This window comes from Myotis yumanensis, unplaced genomic scaffold (genome assembly GCF_028538775.1).
Source record: "Myotis yumanensis isolate MYYU_CA2020_CCGP unplaced genomic scaffold, mMyoYum1.0.hap1 SCAF_2, whole genome shotgun sequence".
Taxonomy (NCBI): Eukaryota; Metazoa; Chordata; class Mammalia; order Chiroptera; family Vespertilionidae; genus Myotis; species Myotis yumanensis.
The window spans coordinates 72,437,278-72,462,274 of record NW_027223753.1 but is presented as its reverse complement, the minus strand read 5'-3'; the positions used below and the strand labels follow the sequence as shown (position 1 = coordinate 72,462,274).

At 35.7% G+C, this 24,997-nt stretch overlaps 1 protein-coding gene across 7 annotated transcripts in view; it reads left to right on the top strand.

The window, feature by feature from the left end:
• ARHGAP29 (Rho GTPase activating protein 29) overlaps positions 1 to 23,710 on the top strand; it is an 83,041-nt gene extending 59,331 nt beyond the window's left edge. For all 7 annotated transcript variants that reach the window (XM_070405637.1, XM_070405635.1, XM_070405636.1 and 4 more), the window contains 11 exons: positions 6,171 to 6,328; positions 6,875 to 7,014; positions 7,286 to 7,390; positions 9,675 to 9,773; positions 11,148 to 11,287; positions 11,551 to 11,739; positions 12,012 to 12,149; positions 16,778 to 17,010; positions 18,436 to 18,766; positions 18,896 to 19,004; positions 21,662 to 23,710. In XM_070405637.1, the coding sequence (XP_070261738.1) occupies positions 6,171 to 6,328; positions 6,875 to 7,014; positions 7,286 to 7,390; positions 9,675 to 9,773; positions 11,148 to 11,287; positions 11,551 to 11,739; positions 12,012 to 12,149; positions 16,778 to 17,010; positions 18,436 to 18,766; positions 18,896 to 19,004; positions 21,662 to 22,542 (2,523 nt within the window). In that variant the 3' untranslated portion in view covers positions 22,543 to 23,710. The remainder of the gene's footprint in view (positions 1 to 6,170; positions 6,329 to 6,874; positions 7,015 to 7,285; positions 7,391 to 9,674; positions 9,774 to 11,147; positions 11,288 to 11,550; positions 11,740 to 12,011; positions 12,150 to 16,777; positions 17,011 to 18,435; positions 18,767 to 18,895; positions 19,005 to 21,661) is intronic.
• Positions 23,711 to 24,997: the final 1,287 nt, after the last annotated feature.

Here is a 24,997-nt window from a genome sequence, read left to right as displayed (position 1 = left end):
TTTGGTAGTTTGTAGCTTTCATGGAACTGGTCTCATTCATCTAAGTTGTCAGATTTGTGTGGATGGAGTTGTTCATAGTATTCTCTTACCCTTTTAATGTTTATAGTGATGTTCTCTTTCAGTCCTGGTAATTTGCGCCTTCTTTCTCTCTCTTTGGTTAGCCTGGCTAGATAGAGGTTTATAAATGTTCTTTTCAAAGAAACAGCTTTTGATTTCATTGGTTTTTCTTTTTTTTTTTTTTTTTTAAAATGTATTTCTGCTTGATTTGGGTTTATTTTGATTTTTTAAATTTTTTTTCTAAAGTTTACTTTATTTTTTGCATCATCATTTATCCCCCTATATCCTTCTCTACCTCCACCCACTATCCTACCTGCCCCTACAATCACCACACTGATGCTTTTCAAAAAAATTATTTAAAGGTGGAAGCTTAGCTTGTTCATCGAGACCTCCCTGCTTTTTAAACACACATATTTAATGATTTAAATTTCCCTCTAAGCACTGCTTTTCTACATCTCACAAATTTTGAATTATATGTTTTTATTTTTGTGCAGTTAAGAATGTTTTTTAATTTCCCTAGAGACTTTATCTTTGACCTGTAGAAGTTTATTGTTTAATTTCCTTTCCTAGCTATCTTTCTGATACTGATTTCTAGTTTAATTCTGTTATGGTGAAAGGAATACTGAGTATGAGTTCAGTTCTCTTAAATTTGTCATGGTTTGTTTTATGATTCTGTCTTGGTGAATGTTCCAAGTGTGCACTTGATGAAAACAATGTTTATTTTGCTGTTTTTGGCTGGAGAGTTCCATAAATGTCAATAAATTCCTGTCGGTTTATTGTGTTATTTATTTCTTCTATGCTCTTGATTTACTTCTATGAATTGCTGAGAAAGGAGTTTTAAAGTTTTTGAAAAATTGCATATTTTTAGTTCTACCCATTTTTGCTTTATATATTTTGAAACTCTGTTAGATACTTACACATTAATAACTTATATACTAGTATTCTTGGTGAATTGATCCTTTTATCCTTATGAAATATTTTTTTATCCTGGTAATTTTCCTTCCATTTTAGTGTACTTTATTTTAATATTGATATGGCTATTTCAGTTTTCTTGTGCCTTATTTTTAGCATGGTTTATCTTTTTCCATTTTTTAATTTTTAACTTGATCATTATATTTAAAGTGAATTCCTTATATAGGCAACTATCATATAGTTGCCTTGTTTTATTTATTTATTTATTTTTTATATATTTTATTGATTTTTTTACAGAGAGGAAGGGAGAGGGATAGAGAGTTAGAAACATCAATGAAAGAGAAACATCGATCAGCTGCCTCCTGCACATCTCCTACTTGGGATGTGCCCGCAACCAAGGTACATGCCCTTGACCGGAATCGAACCTGGAACTTTTCAGTCTGCAGGCTGATGCTCTATCCACTGAGCCAAACCAGTTAGGGCTATTTTATTTTTAAAGAATAGTTTATTGATTTTTAGAGAGAGAGGAAGGGAGAGGGAGTGATATCGATGTGAGAGGGAAACATCCATCGATTGCCTCCTCATGCCACCTACCAGAGATTGATACCGAAACCAGGGCTTCTGCTATGACCTGGAATCAAACTGGTAATCTTTTGGTACATAGGACAACACCCAAGCAACTGAACCACACTGGCTGGGGCTGTCTTGACTTTTTAAAAATCTGTTTTGACAGCCGAAACCGGTTTGGCTCAGTGGATAGATCGTCGGCCTGCGGAATGAAAGGTCCCAGGTTTGATTCCGGTCAAGGGCATGTACCTGGGTTGCAGGCACATCCTCAGTGGGAGATGTGCAGGAGGCAGCTGATCGATGTTTCTCTCTCATCGATGTTTCTAACTCTCTATCTCTCTCCCTTTCTCTCTGTAAAAAATCAATAAAATATATTTTAAAAAAAATAAAAAAAAAATAAAAATCTGTTTTGACAAATCTCTTTTTAAGAGAGTGTTTAGACAATTTATATTTAATTGTAAATAAATTTTCAAGATTTAGGTCTATTTCATTATTGGTTTTCTGTGTATATGTTATGTTTCCCTTTATTTGCCTTTAGCTGCTTATTTTAATTTATTTAACTTACATTTTTATCTATTTAATTTACTTAATATAGGGATCAGCTAAAGTAGGTTTACAGTTGTGAATATGTAAGTTTATTTTATTTATTAGTTAATTATTGTATTATTTATATGTACTATGTAGACCTACTTTTGCCCAACCCTGTATAGATTTAATCTATTTTATTCTCCATTATAATTATATTTTAATTTATATAATATTCTTATCCACCTTTTAATTTATCTGTTACCTGAATTTTTATTTATTTGTTGGTTTTTTTACTGTATTTCTTTGTATAGTTTTTTTTTAATGGTTGCACAAAGGATATACAGTGTGGGGCAAAAGTAGGTTTATAGTTGTGAATACATAAAACACATAGTTTATTCTTGTATTATTATTATTCATTAATTATTGTATTATTTTCCAAATGAATAACTATAAGCGTACTTTTATCCCACTCTGTAGTGTGTATATTCCTTTTGTAACCAGAATCTGTCTTTTGAAAAAGATTTCCCACATTATTCATTTGCATATTAACTTTTTTAAGGCACTTGTTTAGAGAGGTTATAAATAACTTGATCAAGGTCACCCAGCACACAAGTTGTAACAGCGGTTCTCAACCTGTGGGTCGAGACCCCTTTGGCGGTGGAACAACCCTTTCACAGGGGTCGCCTAAGACCATCCTGCATATCAGATATTTACATTATGATTCATAACAGTAGCAACATTACAGTTATGAATTAGCAATGAAAATAATTTTATGATTGGGTCACAACATGAGGAACTGTATTTAAAGGGCCAGAAGGTTGAGAACCACTGCGGAGCCTATGCTCTTAAATCCTGTGCTGTCATGCTGAATGATTATTTAGTCTGGGTTTGAGCAACTCCAAAATTAGTATGATGTTTATATTGAGCCAAAAAGAAATCTGTTTCCTGTGGACCTTTGAAATCATACTGTACTAATGTAATCCCTTTTCCACAGACATTTTAAATATTTAAAGATAATTATTATCTTCCTTCTCTGTTTTTTTTTCATATTAAATATCCCAAAATATGATTACTTTTTTCCATATCACATGGTTTTAAATTCTCCCATGAGCTGCAATCTTGTTTGTCTACATTCCTCTTAAAAAGTGATGCTACTTGGTAATACAATTATGATTTTCTTTAATTTGATGTTATGTGAACAAGAAAGAGGTTGACTAATTTTGTATATAATACATCTGTATTTATAAATGCCTACTAGTTATATAAAAGAAAGGTAAAACAGATACCTGCTCTCAAGGAGTTTAGAATTAACATATACTGAAAAATTGGAAAGCAATATATATCATTGTATGAAGTAAACTTTAAAGTTCAAGTTCCCTAAACTTGAACAAATTCCCAAACTCATGAAAATCACTACAATATGTAATGTATAAGGACAGTTTATATAGAGGTTCTATATGTGTATTTGTGAATAAAATTTCTTATTGTTTATTGTTTTTTGAACCAATTTAATCAATCAGTATTACTTGTTCTAAATGGCATTATTCACATTTATTTATTTAATTTTATTGTTTAGGCATTATTCACATTTAGATATAAGCAAATACTAAATCCAACAACATTTCTTGACTATAGATATTATCTTCTAGGTAAAAACTGACTTTCTCCGATGTACGTTTTCTTCTCCTCCATCAAAAAAATTGATATTTTTGGTGACTTATTTTTCAACACCACCTCCCAAATTGTTTTTAAAAATATGTTTCCATTCTAGGATATATCATTGCATATATATTGCAGAAAAAACAAAATCATTTGAGATATAAAGATGATAGACAATCAGGTTCATTCACTATATTAAGGAACATACACAATCAGATTCATATCCCAGAAAAATAGTTATATTATGGTCATTAAGGATTATTCTTGAATATTCAAAATTGTCTTAAATTTTAAAGCATTGAAGTATGTGGGATGTAGATCATAATTAGTTTCTAAGTGAGAGGAAGGAGAAATGTGCAAGATAGTCACTAAAGACTTAATCAAATCATTGGGCTTTGAAGAATGGGAAAAATTAGAACAAGAGTGTTTTGGGGTTTTTGTTTTTTTTAGAACGTTCAAGAAAACTATCATTTAAAAAAACTGTAGCTATGAAATATATTGAACAAAAATTAATTTTTATATTATTGCTCATTTAAGTGGGAGAAATTTTTCCCATTGATTTGAAATTTTGGAAAATTGTAGTTCATCAGCTGTCAGAAAAATTTACACTAATTCTTGTGCCCACGGAGTAACAAAAATTAGATGTAGATGACAAAAGCTGGGCATAGAATTGGAAGTCCTGTGTGCTTGAGTGAGCAATACCAGAAAACATATAAAATTACAATATGATCTGGACTAATAACACTTCCTATTACTCTTTATTTGCTCATTTCCCCAAATGTGGACACTGCTAACTATTGGGAACCTAGAAGAAAGGGACTAAGTCCCTGATTCAGAAAACACAGTGAGAGACAAAAAGGTCTAAAGGGGCATGATGGTTTTTTAGGTGCCTGTGGGCCACTTCAGTTAAGATGACTATCAAGTCCTGGAGGAACTCCCACCTGGGGACCCCACTTTAGCATTTCTGTTAAGTATGGGAGAAGGCTGAATAATTTAGGGAAGATATATTTAAGATTGGGCTACCTGTATATATTATTGCTTAAGTCTTTTATTATTAACTAGGGCCCAGTGCACGAATTGAATTTATTGAATTTATTGGGGTGACACTGGTTAGTAAAATTATCCAGGTTTCAGGTGCACAATTCCACAATACAACATCTATACACTGCATTGTGTGTTCACCACCCCAAGTCCAGTCTCCTTCCATCACTGTCCCCCGTATACCCTCCTTTACCTCCTTCCATCCGACTCCCAGCAGTCAGCACACTGAGTTCTCTTTTTTACTTTTTTGCTCAATCCCTCCACCACTCCCCAACCCTCCAACAGCTGTCCAGACTCTTTAATGTGGTTTAGATGACTGCTCCCCTTTCTGCCCCCACCTTTTCAATCTGCTTCAGTCATATTGACCTTTCATCTGTTTCTTGAGTGCAATAAGCTCTTTCCCACTAATTCTTGCCCTTGGGTCTTTTGTCTGGATTGATGTTCTCCCTGAAGCTTTTCATTCATTCTTATGTCCGTTCTCAGTTCAAATGCTATGTCCTCAGAAAGGCCAGTACTAACCTACCATGTCAGAAATAACCTTTCATAAACATGTATCTGGTCATGTCCCATAACTTGACAGTCTTACATAATATTATTAGCTGTTTTCACTACCAGAAATTATCTTATTTACTTAATCTGCTCTGTTTGACACCAGTCTGAGGAGAACTTAAACTCAATGAGGAGTGGGGTTTCATCTGTTTGCTATAATATACCCAAAGCCTAGGGTTTTGTGAACATTAAATTAGTTAATTCATACATTAAAGTAGTGAAGTTCTCAGAATGGATCTGGCATATTAGAAGCTCTGTCAGTTGTTATATTGTTGTTACTATTGTTACATTAAGTGGTAGCACTGATAACATATTTACACACTTGCAGAAACTCAGTGGAATAATGTATTTTGAGTAGAGTACATTCAAAATAATACCTAATTATAAAAATGTAGTACTCTAGGATACATTATACATATAAAGCATTTCTAATTTTATAGGATTGAAAAATGAATATCAAAATAATAGTGCTCTGATTAGAATTTTTCCCCCACATTTTCAGTAAGAGTTGAGACAGTTGGGAACAGATCATTCGAGTACAGAGCTGGGAATCCTCAAAAATACATTTACCTCCCAAAACTATGAACCAGAAGGAAAATGGAGTTGTGTTTTTGAACTTTTTGGTTTAAGCCAATTTTACTGGAAATGATTGCTCCTAGATATTGGATTAAAACTTATATTTTCTGAATCTAGACCTTGCACAAAGTCAGGCAACATAGTATGCTTACGATGATATTCAATGTTGTTTGCTTCACTTTATTCCTTTTCCTTGGTGTTGTCACTTGAAGTAAATGTATATTTACATAGCATTCTGTATATCATGTTATTTTGACTTTTGTCTTTATCTGTGATCACAGGTAACGGTTAACCTCTTCCAAATGCAACAGCTACAGGCTGCCTCCCTCGCAAACAGTTTACAGTCTCTCTGTGATAGTGCCAAACTTTATGACCCAGGCCAAGAGTATAGTGAATTTGTCAGGGCCACGAATTCGACTGAAGAAGAAAAAGTTGATGGGTAAGTGTGAATGTACAGCTAAATTTTTTTCAAGAGATAAAATATTTATTGCTAAGTTCCTATTCTGGTATAAAGTGGTATCTCATTAAAGTAATATTGGCAGAATTGACTTTACTTTTTTCTGAATTTTTAAATATTACTTAAGATGTAACTCATTTAAGAGTAAAAAAGCTTTCTATTTGACCCAGAGCTCAGATCTTTAAGATTTAGGAATCTTTTGAGAATGACAAGTCATGGTTATACCTATTTTGAATGAATAGTATGCAGATTTAACCTTCATTTTCCACAGAGGTTATACTAGAAAAGTTGAACCATGACATGAATTGACTTTACTTTTGCTACTCTTTGCTATATTTCAGCTATAATAAGTATAAATGATTAAGTTTTACTCATACCTTCTTTAGGAAGTTGAGCCATATAATACGATTTATTCTTAATATTTAGTTAAATTATTCTACATTCATTAAATTAAAATTTTTCTGTAAACAAAATAAACTAGGCTTATTAGTCATCCTCAGTGATGAATTTTATTTGGGTTTTTCTTAGGAATGTAACTAAGCAATTAACAAATAGTTCCCACTCTTCTGGATATGGACCTGCTGACTCTTTAGAGGATGTTGTGCGCCTTCCTGACAGTTCTAGTAAGATTGACGAAGACAGATGCTCCAACAGTGCCGATATCACAGGTAGGTATTCACATTAAAGGCAGCACTAAGTTTATGAAATATCAAATAGTTTAAATGTGATTATTAAATGGGTTGCAACCCTAGAATTTAAAAATCAGGCCTTGAATTGTAACTTTATGAAGCCTTATTCACAGTTTTAAACACTGTGCTTGTCTTAAAATTGATTCTTGATTATGATTAAAGAAACTTGATTTATCTCATTTTCTATGTCAGTATTTTGCCTTATGAACTACTGCAGCCAAGTTTAACTTTAAATATTCTTTTCTTAAAGGTCCTTCTTTTATAAAGTCGTGGACATTTGGGATGTTCAGCGACTCTGAGAGCACTGGAGGAAGCAGTGAGTCTAGATCTTTGGATTCAGAATCTATAAGTCCAGGTATATGAGTATTTAACTCTAGCAGTGAAAACTAATAAAAGATTAAAATACTCCTTTTGAGAAATATTTTACAACTACTTATTTGTATAATGAATTATAGAGAGAGGTGTGTGTGTATGCAGTTAAAAGAAAAATAATAAAATAGAACATTATCAGTAAATTAGGTACCTATGTACACCTCCTTGATAACATTGCCATATTCCACCAGAATAAAGCATCAAATGTTTTAGTATGTGTATCTAGTTGAGCCTTCCCCTCTTCAGAATGATACACAGATGGAATCATGCTGTTCTTTTTTTACTTCCATGTGTCTTTTTAATGTCCATATCGGTGTAAGTAGCCATCTTTAATTTATACTCTACTTTGGATAGTATTCTATTCTGTGAACATAACTATTATCTATCTTTTGGATTGTTTTATAGTTAATTGCTGTAATGGACATTATAGTTAACACTAATTCTTGTGCCTGTGATTGCTATTCTTACTAATTTTTTATAAATGTACTTTATAGTACTTTTATAATCTCATGCTCCTTAGAAAGGCAGAGAAAGTGTCTGAAAGCTCCTATTGTGGCTTCAAAGAGGATAACATGCTGTAAGTGATACTACAACTAGCAGGAGAAGGTAGCACTTGAACCCAGGAGATTTTTACTTTGGCATTTTTTCTTCTCCACTCCTCTACCAGAGACTGTTCCAGTTCTGTTCTTCCTGGCGACCTACCTTCCTTTAGGATCTTAGCACTGCATGAGATAATGTTATAGGATTTAATCACAGAGTCCAAGGCATTATTTTTTAGTGTTCTGCATATTATAGAAATTTTATTCATGTAAATAAATCTTTGAATTTAAGTTAGAAATAATTTCCATGCAGCCCTGTTATTTGTAGGCTTGCTTTATGTCCTTTAAAACTAGCTGTGTTCTGAGGGATACTCTGGAGATATGAGCCTAAATATTTAACCGAATATTTGTAATTAGCTTTATAAAAACAGTGTGGTTCCTCAGCAATCCCCAGAAATTAAGACCTGTTTTAGAGAAAACCCTAAATTATTTGGGATCCTATGAGATTTCATGTAAATTAGACAAAATTATGGAAACTTGGTCACAAGGTAAATGGGTGAAGACCTGAGCATGCCTAGCCTGGGAAAGAGGAAACTTGGGGACATGGCAGCTATCCTCAAATATTGGAAATGTAAAGGTGTAGAGTGCTTTTGCGTGCTCCTTTAGGGAGAAATATGGCCTAAGACTAGGGTTTATAGAGAGGCAGATTTCTGCTCAGTAATATAAGAGAGCCATTTTACAATTAGAATAGTTCTAACAATGGAATATGCGACCTCATGATTTCTCAATCATTAAGGACACATTCAAAGCAAAAACTAGGTGACTACCTTTTAAGCATATTATGCAGAGGAATCTTTTGGGGAAGGTATTGTTGGTTTAAATCATTTATAAAGCCCTTTCTAACTCTGAACCTTAGATAGTTAAGGCCGTGAGTTAAGTTAATTCTTAACTATAATCCTGTTTTAATAGCAGGGAGCAAATAAAAATAAACGCCATTGCCTAGTTGGACTGCTTCTGAACCTGCTTTGATACACATAGCTGTGTCCTTTGCGGACAGAACTTGCATCTTGGGATATTGTTCCTATTCCTAGTCTCTTGTTACACTGTTCACATAAATATGACATTACTATTATATTGCTGAATTTAAAGATTTTTATGTATTTTACAAACTTTAGGTTACATTGTATGCATTTATTTATAGCTTAACTCAATAAGCATTTAATGACAACTTTGCTATTGTGCCAACTACTCTGTCAGGTATTAGATATGACGTGAACAGAAAATACTTCTTGTCTTGTAGAGCATACAATGTTTAACACTTACTATCAGAAATTGATAATTAAGGTCTCATTGGGATGAATGATTCTCAATTTTACATTTACCTGAAAAAGTCAGTTTTGGTTCAATTTTCTTTGGTTCAACTTTCTTTTGAATAAGTATTAGAATTCCCTGTATCCAAAGTCTGAGAATGGAACACATTTTTTACATTGTAGCTAATAAATATTATGACTGTGTTATTCAAAAGATGTTGTCATTTTGCCTTGGCCAGGTAGCTCAGTTGATTTGAGTGTTGTCCTGATAAACCAGGGTTGCAGGTTTGATCTCCGATCAGGGCACATACAAGAAGCAACCAGTTAAGTGGAACAACAACAAAAAGGATGTTGTCATTACCCATTTGTAAAATTCTACAGTGCATGGCCAGGTAATTGTATTCATAATTCCTTTTAGGAGATTTTCACCGAAAACTTCCACGAACTCCATCCAGTGGAACCATGTCTTCTGCAGATGACCTAGACGAAAGAGAGCCACCTTCCCCTTCAGAAGCTGGTATTGACACTCTGAATAACACTGAATCAAGCTCTCACTAAACCAATTGAATCAGTAGCACTGCATGATATTAGGACAGTACTATAATGTAAAGAATTACAGACAGTCCTCGGGTCACGTCGGACTCGACGTACGTCGTTTCATGGTTACGTCGCCATCTCCCATTTATTTATAAAAAAAAAGTTCCGTCATTTCAACGTATGTACATATATGCTTTATGTTTTTTATTTATTTACCACAAGTAAAGGTCAGAAATTGTTATCTTTCTTTTAAATTTTTTTGTTCTGTTTCACTTCATTTCGCTGTGTGTGCTCCATGTGAGTGACATAGGTGCTTATGTAGGTGGGTTCCGACTTATGGCGAAAATCGCGTTACGTTGCGCCATAGGAACGGATCTCTGACGTAACCCGAGGACCTACTGTACTTTGCTGTGTATTAAACAAAAGGCATTATAATGACTTAAATATATCAAATATATCCCAACAAATTATGTGCAAGTATGGGTTGATAATATATTAATCAATGTTACAAATACAAAAAGCAAAACTACTCAATCTGGAATGTATTAGCATGGTGCTAAAATAGGCTAGATATTTTGACCTTTCATAAACCTAATATAGTGCTTTAACTGTTAAAAGTATTGCCATGCTGAGAAATTCTGAAAAAGCCTCTTCAATAGAAATAGAGCAAGGAGTTAAGCAGGAAAGGTAAATAAGTATACTTTTTGAGGACAAGGAAAGTTGTGGATGTTGAAGGATATAAAAGAAAAGTCTTTTTTTTTTTTTTTCAAAAAAAATAAGTCTTTTACCTTAATGACTTGAATTAGACTCATATAAATTAATTTTATATATTTGAAACCTCCAGATATCTGTTTTGGCATCATTTCCTAAAACAGTACAGAACATTTGGCCTCTTGCAGGATATTCATATATTACTAGCTAGTATTAGCTATAATTTCATGATGATTTAAGAATAGCTTTATCTGTAATGGGACTATGACACAGTTACCTCATACAGCTAGTTTTCTTTGAAGTTTTTATAAAAGGGGCATTTTATAAAAACCCTATGTAAATGCCACCTATATAAAACCCTTCCCAGCTTAATAAAGGTCATATTAATAACAGTGTTAACTTTCTGATTCTGCTGTACTATTTTAGAAGTATCTTACTGGTTTGGTGGTGATTTTTACTCATCGTTAAAATGTTTGATAAATGTGTGCCTCGTAAGAGATTTCTAAATTAGACCCTTTATTTTATAGACTCAAAATAATAGCTTTTTGTAACCTATGAATGATTGCAAATTTTTCAAAATATTCTGTCTTATGAAAAAAAGTCACCTTACGATTTTTATATAATAATCTATTTCTATTGCAAGGACCCAATTCACTTGGAACATATAAGAAAACATTGATGTCAAAGGCAGCTCTCACTCACAAGTTTCGCAAGTTGAGATCCCCCACGAAATGTAGGGATTGTGAAAGCATTGTAGTATTCCAAGGTGTTGAATGTGAAGAGGTAAGATCTTTCTGGAATTACATTAGCCCCTTAATACTTTTTGTTTTATACTTTTAAAAATTAATTTTACTGATTAGGATTGCAAATAAATTGAACCACATGTACCTTCTACAATTTTATATTTCATTTTGCTATTAAATGTATTCCAAACACCTTAAGTAATACCTTTTAAACTCATTTTTCTGTGTTACCACTCTACCTTTAACTTGTCCAGTTGTGAATAGTTTTAAGATAAATTAACCAGTTTTAAATTATTTTCTTAGTGTCTCCTTGTTTGTCACCGAAAGTGTTTGGAAAATTTAGTCATCATTTGTGGTCATCAAAAACTTTTGGGGAAAATACATTTATTTGGAGCAGAATTCACACAAGTTGCAAAAAAGGAACCAGATGGCATTCCTTTTATACTCAAAGTATGTGCCACAGAGATTGAAAGTAGAGCCTTGTGTCTACAGGTATGTTGTAACTCTTGAAATGAAAATTTTTAAACAAATGCCTGTGTGATTTATTCTAATGATAACACTTTAAAGGAAAACAGTGCTCTTAATTTTTAATAAGAACTGATTTTATTCAGATTTATTTGGAAAACATTACCTTATTTAACACAAGTTTTTTTTTCTGAAGTACTAATAAAAATTGAAGTGGGCACATCAAAGATATTTAAATGTCCACATTTAGCCTTTGTTCTAAACAGAATTTTGCAATATTTTCCCTCTTTCTTCTCAAGGGAATTTATCGTGTATGTGGAAACAAAATAAAAACTGAGAAACTGTGTCAGGCTTTGGAAAATGGAATGCAATTGGTAGACATTTCAGAATTTAGTGCACATGACATCTGTGACGTCTTGAAATTATACCTTCGGCAGGTAAAGTCTACCCTTAAAACCTAACATTAACTGGAAAAGAGCAAAAATATGACTTGTATTTTGATGACTACGTTTGCTACACATATGTTCATTGACATAGACCATATTAATATCTTTCTTAATATATACATTAAAGTATATATAAAATGTATGTACAGTTTACAGACCAATAGTAATAAAAACAAACACTCATTTCCCATTATCTAGCTCAGTGATTCCCAAAGTGGGTGCTACCGCCCCCTGGTAGGCGCTGCAGCGATCCAGGGGGGCAGTGATGGCCACAGGTACATTTGGGGGCGATGAGTAACTGCTATTAAATTTTAAAAAAATTAATTTCCAGGGGCTGAGTAATATTTTTTCTGGAAAGGGGGCGGTAGGCCAAATAAGTTTGGGAACCACTGATCTAGCTTAAGGAAATAGAACACCTACTATACCTTTTAAAAGGGTTCTTTGTGCCCCTCCCATTGCAATCTGTAACCCCACCCCAGTGGTTTTTCCTAGCTGTGTTAATAACTCCCTGTCCTTTCTTAAGTTTTAATACCTATTGTGAATTCCTAAACAGTATATCCTTAAGTTATAGAAAACTAAGCAGAAAGCATAAATCTAGCTGTGTAAGGAAAGACTGTTACATTGTTATAAGAAGGGTCGATTCAGTAACAACAGTGTCTGGGTCATAATCCAGCTTTACCTTCATTGGCACAGTGTTTTAAAGTAGCTATTGTGGGAGGTCAGTGGGCACCATCATGAGTGTGTCCTAGAAGTTCACCACACTTGGGGTGTCAGCCAGGGCTATCCTATAAGCTGGCTTCTCTGGAAATTGAGCAGGAAGATGGTTGAGGAGTGGCCTACTTTGTATTTCCTCTTTCTGTGCTCATTGCAGTTTACAGGATTAGACCCAAAGAAAACACTTATGTGGGGTGAAATAAGTGGCCTTTGTGGCTTCGAGGAGCAGCTCATGGAGGGGTTGCTGGAACAATCTGCACATTGTCATGAGAAGCCAAGTGTTAAAAATGACCTGGGCCAAGCCCAGCAGCCCTCTGTCCTCTGGTGAAAATGAAGAGAGTTACAGAGAGCAAAGTAACCACAGTCCTGAACATGTCTCTCTTCAGAGTTCTGCTATCTGTCATCTTGAACCCTTTCGTCTCCACCCTATTCTCTTGTGAGGTTGCACCTGTCTTCTGTGCTTTGTATTGATTTATTCTGTTTTAGTCATGCCCATCCCTTGAGCAATAAGATTAAATATTTGAAACTTTATTTGTCTTTATTCTATTTTCTTGATGGGAATTGGAGAGTGTGGATGATGTGGAAGGATATAATATTTATTCTAAGCTGGAAGTTATTTTCTTCAGAATTTTGAAGGCATTTTTCTTGTTCTCTTTGGAGACTCGGATCCTCCTCATTCCTGAATCTTTGTGTGTGTGGCCTATTCTCTTTGAAAAGCTTGTAGAGCAGCGGTTCTCAACCTGTGAGTCCAGACCCCTTTGGCGGTCAAACTACCCTTTCACAGGGGTCGCCTAAGACCATCCTGCATATCAGATATTTACATTACGATTCATAACAGTAGCAACATTACATTTATGAAGTAGCAACGAAAATAATTTTATGGTTGGGTCACAACATGAGGAACTGTATTTAAAGGGCCAGAAGGTTGAGAACCACTGTTGTAGAGCTTTCTTTTTCTCCCTATTCTAAAATTTCACAATGGTATGCCTTGATGTGGGTGTATTTCATCTGTTTCAGGCACTCTGTGAAATATATCATTCTGGTTATTTGTCCTTTAATTCTTAGGAGTTTTATATTATTGCCCACTTCTCTCTGTTTTCTTTCTGGAACTTATATTTGGACATGTACTGCTTCTGTAGTTCCTTTTTTCTATTATTCTTTTTTTTTTTTTAATACTTTGTACGATATTTCCGAAGCTTTTCATTCAGCCCTGCTGTAAACTATTTCATTTCTAAAGTCATGTTTTAATTTCTAAGAACTCTGGTTCTCTGGTTTTTTTTATAGCAGTATCTTACCCACTTCAGGATATTCATAACTTTTTAAAAAAAACATTCTTGCCTTGGCTGGGTAGCTCAGTTAGTTGTCCTAATGTGCCAGGATTGAAGGTTCAATCTCTGGTCAGAGCATATGCAGGCATCAATCAATGAATGTGTGGATGGGTGGAACAGCAAGTTGATAGTTGATGTCTCTCTCTTTCTCTCTCTATCTCTCAAAAAAAATAAATTTTTAAAAAGTTAATAAATAAATAGAGTTCTCTGCATAGCCTCTAGCCCTATCCAATATAGATATAATGTAGATCCATATATAATATTAAATTTTCTAGTAGCCATATAAAAAGAAAAAAACAGGTAGACTTTTAATATTTTATTTAACATTGAATATATTTGTATCTAATCAATATTTTTAAATCGTTAATGAAATATTTTACTTTGTTGTTGTTGTTGTTAGAGTCTTTAAAATCTGATGTGTATTTTTCATTAAAAGCACATGTCAATTTGGACCAGCTACATTTCCAGTGCTCTACTCTTATGTTGTTAGTGGCTACTACCATTTAGAAAAGTATAGTTTTAGACCTTCAAGTTTTAGGGTTTGATTTTTTTTTTTACCTATTTTGATTTGTCTTCCATGGTTGTTTGCTTAAAATGAAAGAGGTAGGAATTGAAATGTCTTTGGAAGCTCTTGAATATAGGAAGTCTTTGAAGATTTTGAGCTTTCCTGAGAGACACCCGATGTCTGCATCTCTAGGTCTTTATTCTTGTGCTGGTATGATACCCCAGAGAAGGGTCTTTTACTGCCTGGAGGTATGGTGCCAGGCTTTGGGAGCCAAGTAGGATAAGAAGGCTCTAGGATCTCTGCATTCAGCATGCATACAGTCATTAAATTTCTGTCTATACATAAAAGCCTAGTGACCGTTATGGTAGAACGACCAGTTGCTATGACACCCACTGACTACCAGGGGCAGACGCTCAATGCAGGAGCCAGGCTCATGGCTGGTGAGCACAGCAGCAGTGGCAGGAGCCTCTCCAGCCTCCAAGGCAGCGCTAAGAAGCAGCAAGCCTGGCTTCTCAGGGATCAGGCTTAAGCTGGCAGGCAGACATCCCCCAAGGGGTCCTGGACTGCGAGAGGGCGCAGGCTGGGCTGAGGGACCCTCCCCGGCTCCTGAGTGCATGAATTTCATGCACCAGGCCTCTAGTTTTTAGATAGTTGCTCGCCTGTTTCTTGCATTTGGCATTGCCCATCCAGAGAACCCTCAGTTTTACAGTACTGCCCAGAGAAGGAATTCCAGACTTCTGGAGAAAAGGTTGCTCTTACATAGGATGGAGACAAGGATCTAAAGATCTAATGCTTCTTGGCTAGCCCACCCTTCTTTAGAATTAGAGCACCTCATGCTAACTGACCCTGAGTCTCCTTAGAATCCTGTAAACCATGTTGGATCTCAGTTTGGAATTGCAGCTTTCTCACGCCTGCTAAGTTAGCACTGGTTCATCTGCTCTTCAGCTTGTAAAATGTTGTTTTTGGCTCCATTCATTGGTGTTCCCTCAGTTCTGTGGGCTTAACTGTATTTCAGTGGGGTTTCAGAGAAAAAGAAATTAGGTAGAAATGTTGGACCTGTCATGTTAGCCCAGGAAACTATTGATATCTCTATAATCACATTAAAAGGTTCTCAGCTGAGACATAAAAACATATTACCTTTGAATGACTATAAATCTCAGTTAATAATCCTTTATCTCTTCCAGTCAGTCAGGAAAAGGAAATTAATAGGGTCCAATACTATTAGCTCTCATTCTGTCTCAGGAATACTATGGGACCAAGATTTTAGGGTGGGTAACCATACTCAAATCTAGAGTATGAGCGATCAGCCTTTATTTTACTCATATACCATGTAGGAAATCTAAAATTCCAAGAGGTTAAGTTACTTTCTTCAGATCCTGCAGTGGTAGGGGTAGAAATTGATCTCAAAGCATTCCCTCTCTGGGACCAGCTGGGGAAACTGGATAAGCAGGTACCCACCTCACCACAGATAGTATGGGACATCAGCTAAGTAGAAGTACACTGTATTTTCCATCACTGAGCAGTAGAAATATTGAAGTAAGTTATGGCATGGACAGATTAAGGTGGCATACCCTTTGGTGACAGAGGAATTTTTCCTTTTGACCTTATGACAATTCAAGTTGTATTTAAAAATTAGATAAATAAAATGTTGACATTTTCTCTCTTGTAAATCATATTATCTTATGCTAATCTTCAGTCTGATTTAAGTAAAACACAAGGACCCTATAGAATTTTGTCCCCCATACCAGTAAAACTCAGAGTATAAGCTCTTCCTAATTAACTTGACTTGTGTTGTATATCATCCTGGGTTTGTTTCAGTAAAACAGCTGAAGAACATGCATGCTAACTTTGGGGCAGTAATGAATGTAAAGTTTAGACTTTTATTGATTATCAGTTAACTCATTTTAAATAAAGATATGATTTATGGTGACTGTCATATTCACTTTATAGATCACATCTGTAGCATTTAGAACTTAAGTCTTATTCATGTTAACCCATTTAGTAGCTAGTCAGTAAATTATTAATGGAGCGGGGGAGACAATGGTATTTCTAATGTAATTTTACTTCTTTAGCTCCCAGAACCGTTTGTTTTATTCCGATTGTACAAGGAATTTATAGACCTTGCAAAAGAGATCCAACATGTAAATGAAGAACAAGAGACAAAAAAGGATAGCCTTGAGGACAAAAAATGGCCAACTACATGTATAGAAATCAACCGAATTCTTCTAAAAAGCAAGGACCTTCTAAGACAGTTGCCAGTATCAAATTTTAACAGTCTTCATTACCTCATAGTACATCTTAAACGGTAAGAACTTTGCATAAGAAGAGCATTCAGTAGTGGATAGATAATTGATGAGTTTTTGTTTTTGTTCTTTAAAAAAATGTAAAGTCAACAATGTAAATTTACCATCTTAATTATTTTAACTGTACAGTTCAGTACTATTAAGTACATTCACATTGTTGTGCTATTGTATTTATTCTTTTTATTTATTGATTTTAGAGAGAGAACGCAAGAGAGAGAGACAGAGAGAAAAACATTAATTGGTGACTCCTTACTTATGCTTTCTTTGGTTGATTCTTGTATACTAGTATGTCCTGACCAGGGATTGAACCCACAACCTTGGCGTCGTATTGTGATGCTTTTCTAACCAACTGAGCTACCCTGCCAGGGCTGTGCTATTGTTTTTTAAATGAACATTTCATTTCTAATATGTGTTAGAGAAAAGGAGATAATGAATGTATTCATACAGCCAACATCTTTTCCTCAGATGCCTCCTACGTGCCAGGCTCTGGCTGGGGAAATAAGAATGAAAACATAATGGTTTTGCCACCTGTTGTGCTTGTCAATTTGGGAGGCATACAAGTGCAGTGCAGCATCATTTATGTTATGGAGCTATGCACAGCATGCAGAGGAAGATGGCGGAGGGTAGGTCATGAATTAGAGAAGGAAGCTCTGAGCCAGACTTGAGGAACTAAATAGTGGCTTGGTGGCAGAGAATGTGCAGAAGAGCATTCCTGGCAGAGGGTAACAGACACAGAGACATATGAAATTATTCTGCATTTGGGAAGTATAAACAATTTGATCAGGTTAAGATATAATAAGCAGTAGCAGGAGTGAGCTAGGTAGAGGCCTGGAAAAGAAAATCTTACATAGCTGGCGGATGAGTTGACTATCTTCCTTCTGTGTTCACTAAAGAATTTTGAGCCAGGAATTTGACCTGCTCAGATTTGCCTATTAGATCTTTCAGGAAGCAATATGGAGAATGGTTTGGAGGGGTGGCCTTTTACTACAATTCAGATTTCCTTGAATCATCAGAGAAAGAAGGTGATAAGAGCTTGAAGTAAGGCCAGAGCAGTGGGAGTGACAGTAGAGCAGAGAGATCTTTAGGAAGTAGAATGAGCTAGGCTTGAAGACTAGCTGTGGACAGTTCGAGCAAATTTGACCATGATGTTTACGTTTCCAGCCTGAGGACCTGCACCTTTTAGGGGTATTTTTTTTTCCTCATTTCTGCTAGTAAAACGCTAGTAGTTCCTTCTACTTACTTAAATTTTATCCTGATTCTATGAAACCCAACTTAGTGTGTGGTCAACATTTAATCAAATAAATTTTTTTTCTTAGACTTCTACAGTCTGTTTTTTCTCCATCCTTCCAAACCTTCCATGACGTTAATTACTATTGAGGAAGTCTAATATGCATATCTCACACAGCTTTATGTGTTCTACTCCACAGGGTTGTAGATCATGCAGAAGAAAACAAGATGAACTCCAAAAATTTGGGGGTGATCTTTGGACCAAGTCTTATAAGGCCAAGGCCCACAACTGCTCCTATCACCATCTCTTCTCTTGCTGAATACTCAAATCAAGCACGGTTGGTAGAGTTCCTCATTGCTTATTCCCAGAAGATCTTTGATGGATCCCTGCAGCCACAAGATGTAGTTGTGTGTAGTACAGGTGGTGTTGCACCTCAAGTAAACCAAGGCTGTCTTCTGAAGCCTCTCTTATCACCAGAAGAAAGAGACCCAGAACATTTCATGAAGTCACTGTTTTTCTCTTCAAAGGAAGTGAGTTTTGATCTTTATGGAATTGTGTTAGAACTTTATAGTATTTATATTGTTATAAATCTTTGAACGGTTTGTTTATTGTGAGGTGTGTTTTGCTTTATCACGTTTAAAAATTCTCTCCATTAACAGGATATCCGTACTGCAGATAGTGAAAACAAAATTCTTGAAATATCTGCATCTATTGAGGAATCAGAACAAAAGCAGAATGCATTAGAAAAATGTGATGTGTGTCTCATTGGTGAGTGGCCATGTAAAATACATGTTTACTGATTTAAAACTATGTCAATAAGCCATGAATTAAAAGAAAAGCCAAGGTGAGTGGAGGTGAGAGAAGTCAGAGAATGAAGCTTCTTCAGTTAGTGGATCTTGCTAGCCAGCAGCATAAATGCAGTTATGAGTATCTTGACTCACTTTTAAGTGAATACCATTCTTCATTATAGTCTTTCTTATAAAAAGGTATCTTGGAGTTCATAGGTGTTTTTTGTTTGTTTGTGGTTTTTGGGTTTTTTTTTTGCTCTTTCTCATTTTTTTTTTTTGCCATCAATTATAGTCATAGCAGAAATGTGTTATAGTATGATAGTTCATTAGCATCTCTGTTACTAAAGATCATTGTATTGATCTAACTGCTCATAAGGAGTCCACTAGACTCCTAAAATTTAAAAAATTTAGACTCCCAAAACTCCTAATTTTTTTTCAAATGTATTACCTGTCATCTGCCTTTAGCACAGTAAGCACATAAATGTTTATGTCTTTTTATTTCCTAGTCTACAGTCATTTTATTCACTGTGGGATAATTTTATTTGCAGTGATTGGTAACTATCAAGCTTGTGGAAAGGCTTTCATTTATTACTGTAATTCTGTACATCACTAGAGCTAAATTCCAGCTCTTAAAAATTCAGCCATATGTGTTAAATTGGGATGTATAATCAAATAGCATTGACATAGCCTGACTGGGTACCTTCCTCTCTCTGCTAGGCACTATGCTTTTTGTTTGGTTTCATTTATCTGACTTAATCTTCATGACAGTGCTATAAAGTAGGTATATTAGCTCCACTCAACCATAGTTTAAAAGTGTGTGAGAGTGAAATCATACCAAAGGTCATGTCCCTAATAAATCGTTCAGTCCGTATTTGAATCTATGTTTGTAGACTAGCTGTGGACAAACAGCTAGTAGGGTGGGTAACCATACCTGTCCAACAGTAAACAGCTCCCATTTTACTATCCCACGACCTAGGACTCCCAATTAGAATAGTTACAATAATAAATGCAATTTGTGAGTGCATATTGTATACCAGAAAATTCTAAGCACTTTTCATGATTAGATATTCATGTCACCCAGCAGCATAAATGCAGTTATGAGTATCTTGACAAATGAAGACACTGAGGGACAATGAGATTGCCTTGCCCAGTGCAGAGCTGAGCTAACCCCAGCAGCTGGGGTTTGGAGTATGCGCTTTTATCCATTAGGCCAGCGGTTCTCAACCTGTGGGTCGAGACCCCTTTCACAGGGGTCGCCTAAGACCATCGGAAAACACATATATAATTACATATTGTTTTTTTGTTTTTTTTAAAATATATTTTATTGATTTTTTACAGAGAGAAAGGGAGAGAGATAGAGAGCTAGAAACATCGATGAGAGAGAAACATCGATCAGCTGCCTCCTGCACATCTCCTACTGGGGATGTGCCCGCAACCCAGGTACATGCCCTTGACCGGAATCGAACCTGGGACCTTTCAGTCCACAGGCCGATGCTCTATCCACTGAGCCAAACCGGTTTCGGCACATATTGTTTTTGTAATTAATCACTATGCTTTAATTATGTTCAATTTGTAACAATGAAATTGAGGGTCACCACAACATGAGGAACTGTATTAAAGGGTCGCAGCATTAGGAAGATTGAGAACCACTGCATTAGGCTATGAGCTTTCCCTTCAGAACTTAAGAATATACTTTGATGGGTGTCTACAGCCCCACCCCAATGAGTCAGGTCCCTTAAAGTGGTCTGTACTAGTAAATGTGGGGCTGGGAAACAACGGAGTGCTGCTTGGAAGCCCAAAGAAGAGAGGTCGTCAATCTCAGCTTAGGAGGAAGGTCAGATGAGGTGTCAGCTGACAGTGATTCTGATGGGCACCTGTCAGTAGACCGCTGCCCAAAAGAGGAGCATGAGCAGAGGACTGAAATTGTCCAGAAAGGAAATTTTTGTAGGGAAGACGCAGCATAAAGGAAAAGTGCTTAAAGGAAGTCAGGGTTCTAGTTTGAGAAAACATGGGCCATGGGTTCAGACTTGATAGGAAAGAGAAGAAAGTAAGTCTGGGAGTAAACAGTAAATGGAGTGAATGACATTTTTTCCTTAAACCTATTGGACATTAATTGGACAGGATTAATATTATAGTCCATTTTATTAATCAGATCAAAAGACATCTAAGGCATTTCATATACTATGCTCTCGCTGTGGGTTGACTGTAACTGAAAAGCAGATTTAGGGAGTTGGCAAAAGTGTTGGGATTCAAGGGCACACCTGTATTTGGCTGGCCTGTAAATTGGTGTAACTTTTCTGAGGTGAATTTACCAATGTCTGCCTGTTGAAATCATGACAACCCTTTGACCCAGCAATTGCTTGTTTGTCAATGCATGGTGCATAAAAAGTACTTCAGCAAGTATTTTCTGTTTGTTTTTTACTAACCAACAATGGATTTTGTAGCTGTTTATTATATTGAGTTAAGTAAATATAAAATTCTAACATTTTTATTCAGAATCTTCCTTTAAACTCCTCTGCATAGATAACTAAGAATAATGAAAAAATATGTAAGACTTTTGTTGTTTTGAGAGCATGTTCCTCTTGTTAACCAAGAGCCAGGAAGTTTGATTTTTAAATAAATCTGTTCCTTTTTCAGACAACAAAGTGTGTTTGCATGTTGACCAAGAGCTTGAATCAGCATCACAAAAGATGGAAGATGTTTGTAAAACCTCCAAGCCATTTTCTCTAAAGTCCAATAGGGAAACAAACAGTGTTGTTGAGAGGTATACTCCAAGGACCAAGATTAGACCTGTAAGTTTGCCTGTTGAGAGACTGCTGCTTCTTGCAAGCCCTCCTCATGAGAGAAATGGCAGAAATATGGGAAATGTAAATTCAGACAAGTCTTGCAAGAATCCTGCCTTTGAAGGAGTTAATAGAAAAGACACCCCTCCCATTTGTTTCAAACTTGATAGCTTTCACCAGCAAACTCTACAAAAAACAGGGGAGAAACAATATGAACAAAAAGACCTAAATGCAAAGACTGCAATGATTGTGCCCAATGCACTCCAAGAAGGAGTGATGACGAGCGTCAGGGTTGGTGGGGACCATCCAGGCAATACCACCCAGCCTAGTAAGCCATCCACTGAAACAGCAAGACTGGTGTTGGAGAGACAGTCCTCTGACTCCTGCCCTCCCGCTCCTGTCAGAGCCCCCAGAACACTGCAGCCCCAGCACTGGACAACCTTTTATAAGCCACGTGCTCCCACTGCTAGCGTGAGAGGGGTTGAGGAGAAGCCTACGGCATCCTCCCCAGCAGTGTCTCCTGGCATAGCTCACGCTCCTCAGGGGCATATGCTGAAATCAGTTCCAGACTCAGAAAACGCACCAGCTTGTCCCATGCAGCCGACGACAAGTAAGCCTAAAGAGAACTCTCAGGAGCATGACGTGCCCGACGTGCACCCAACATGTCAGAGGCCAAGGCTTAAACGAATGCAACAATTTGAAGACCTTGAAGATGAAACCCCACAGTTTGTATAGTGTTGTCTTTTTTAGTTGTTTTGTTTTGTGGTATTGTGTTTGTCTTGTGAAAATTTTTGACAGGGCCCCTTGTGTATAGGATTGCCAAATTGTGGATTTCGCTTGTTGTCATTGTGTTATCCTGTGTTGGTTGTATGGAATGGTAGAATGTTTTGATAGGGCCACCTCTGTGTCTCACTGGAATTATCTGTATTTTTGAAGTTTAGTTGATTTTCCCCATAAAATGGTCCATTTAAATGCATCCCTAATATATGATACAGTTCCCAACTAATAGCTGCAATTGGGAAGAATCAGCTTTATTTTTTTGAAATGAAACTATGTGCTTATTTATAAAAGAAACGTTTCTGAATGCAAGTGCCTGAAAGCTCTTTGTTTAGTATGATTGTTTTTTTAAACACAATTTTATAGCGCATCTTTGACCATTGTGCTTTTACGTTATGTATGCAACCTTTTATTTTTCAATTGGCAATTTACTTTTTAATATTTATGGAATGGCCAAGAGGCTTGCAAATCTGCATATAATTGCATTTCAATTAATTGCCATATTTACAAGTGGTAGTTGAATTGTCCAGAGAAAATGCACTTAAACCAGTTTCTAAATTATATAGTGCAGTTATGTCTTATTTGGCTTTATAATACACTTAATAATTTTTACTTTTGGCTTTGTTCTGCATAAAATTTTGTTGTTCAACACTCTGAACCTTTTGGTATTTTATATAATGGTCCAAAACATGTTTTAAAATTTAATGCATTTCCTCTTGATATTGTCTGGGTTTAAAAACACAAACATTTCTTTTGTATGAAATGTTTTTACTTATGAATAATTTTATGTACTTTTTCTACCTGGACTTTTAACATTGACAATGTATGTTTCATCTGAACTGTGCACAGATTTATTTAAGTTGATTCTAAGTATAGTTCGGTAAGCCTCATTGTTTGCAATTTGAGAGGAGGTGTAGATGATTGGATATATTTCATATATAAAATTCCAAGTTTTTAGAACTAGTGCAGTTCTGTTATTTTCTGGGTTTCATCATTTTGCCTAAAATAGGATATAAAAGGGACAAAAAAAAAAATAAAATAGCCTCTTTTTGTATGTGTGAATTCAATTTGTAGTAAATGCTTTTGTATGACCATATTGTACTTGATAAAAATACATATATATTAACCTGTTAAATTATTTCAAGTTCTTGTGACTTCTCTGAAATTGTTGCCTCTTAGGGAGTGAAACTTTTAAGGTTTATTAACCATTGGCTTAGTGATCAACACTTGGGTTCATCCCATGACTTATTACAACATGGAATGCATTTTATGGGAAGTTGTTACATAGTTTTATATAACAATCCCTTTGTGCTGGGGCCTTGTTTTTAGTCCTCATTGTATAAAATACAAAAGAATTTTATTGCTACGAAAACCTATAAAGAAAATAAGAGTCAAGGGTTACTGAGCCATCTCTATGTGCCATGAACTCTGCTAAGTTCCTACATAAATTATTTCAAGTTCACAGCAGCCTATAATGGGTAGCAAAGTATTTTATCATTCCTGTGGTATAGATATAGACAAGGAAACTGAGGCTTAGTGGTGTGCTCCAGGGGCCACAGGTGTAACAGTTGGGATCAAGTCTGAAATACAGGACTGTCAGATTCTGATTGGGTCAGTGCTCTTAATGGCTGTGTAATTACTAAGTAATAATATCAGGCAGTGTTTAACAATAGAAAATTCACCTTTTGGTGGCGTTGAGTACATTCACATTGTTCTGTAACCATGATCACTATCCATCTCCGGAACTTTCTCATCATCCCATACTGAAACTTAGAAAATACTTTTAAACTGCTTCATTTTTCTTTTACTATATTGAGACAATCCAGTGGAAGGGTATATAATCAAGTTGCATCTTGTTTTTCCTCACTGTTAAACCTCACAAGTGAGAGTTTCACTTGGGTTTTACTTGCCTTTAGGGCTCTGGCATCTTGTCCAGCTTACGCTGTTAATCTGTAGACGCTCTTTATTTTCATGGGGTATTAAACAAGTATCTCCCGAGAGGATGTTGCTATTTCTAGAGACCCACAGTGTGCACTGTGCCCTGATACCCAGTTATGTGGCAATCATTCACCAGGAAGCTGTTTTATGACACGTGGAAAGAATGAGCCAGAGGAAAGGGCATTAGTGGGGAGTCCCTTTAGAGCTGCCAGACCACCAGAAAGCTTTGTGGAAAGCATATTGTTCAGATTTCCAAGAAGTCGTTTGTGAAGGGTTGATAATAACTTCCCCAGATAGACTGTTTTATATGCTGAGAACTTAATTAGAATTTATGAGTACTTATAATTACTTTGAGGGCACCTTAGGCAATGTATTTCTTTTGATACAGAGATGAGAGACTTGTTGCCTGGAGATGTCAGAATCAAATAGAATCATACCTCACTTCTTGGGTGATTTAATTTGAAGATGGCACTGT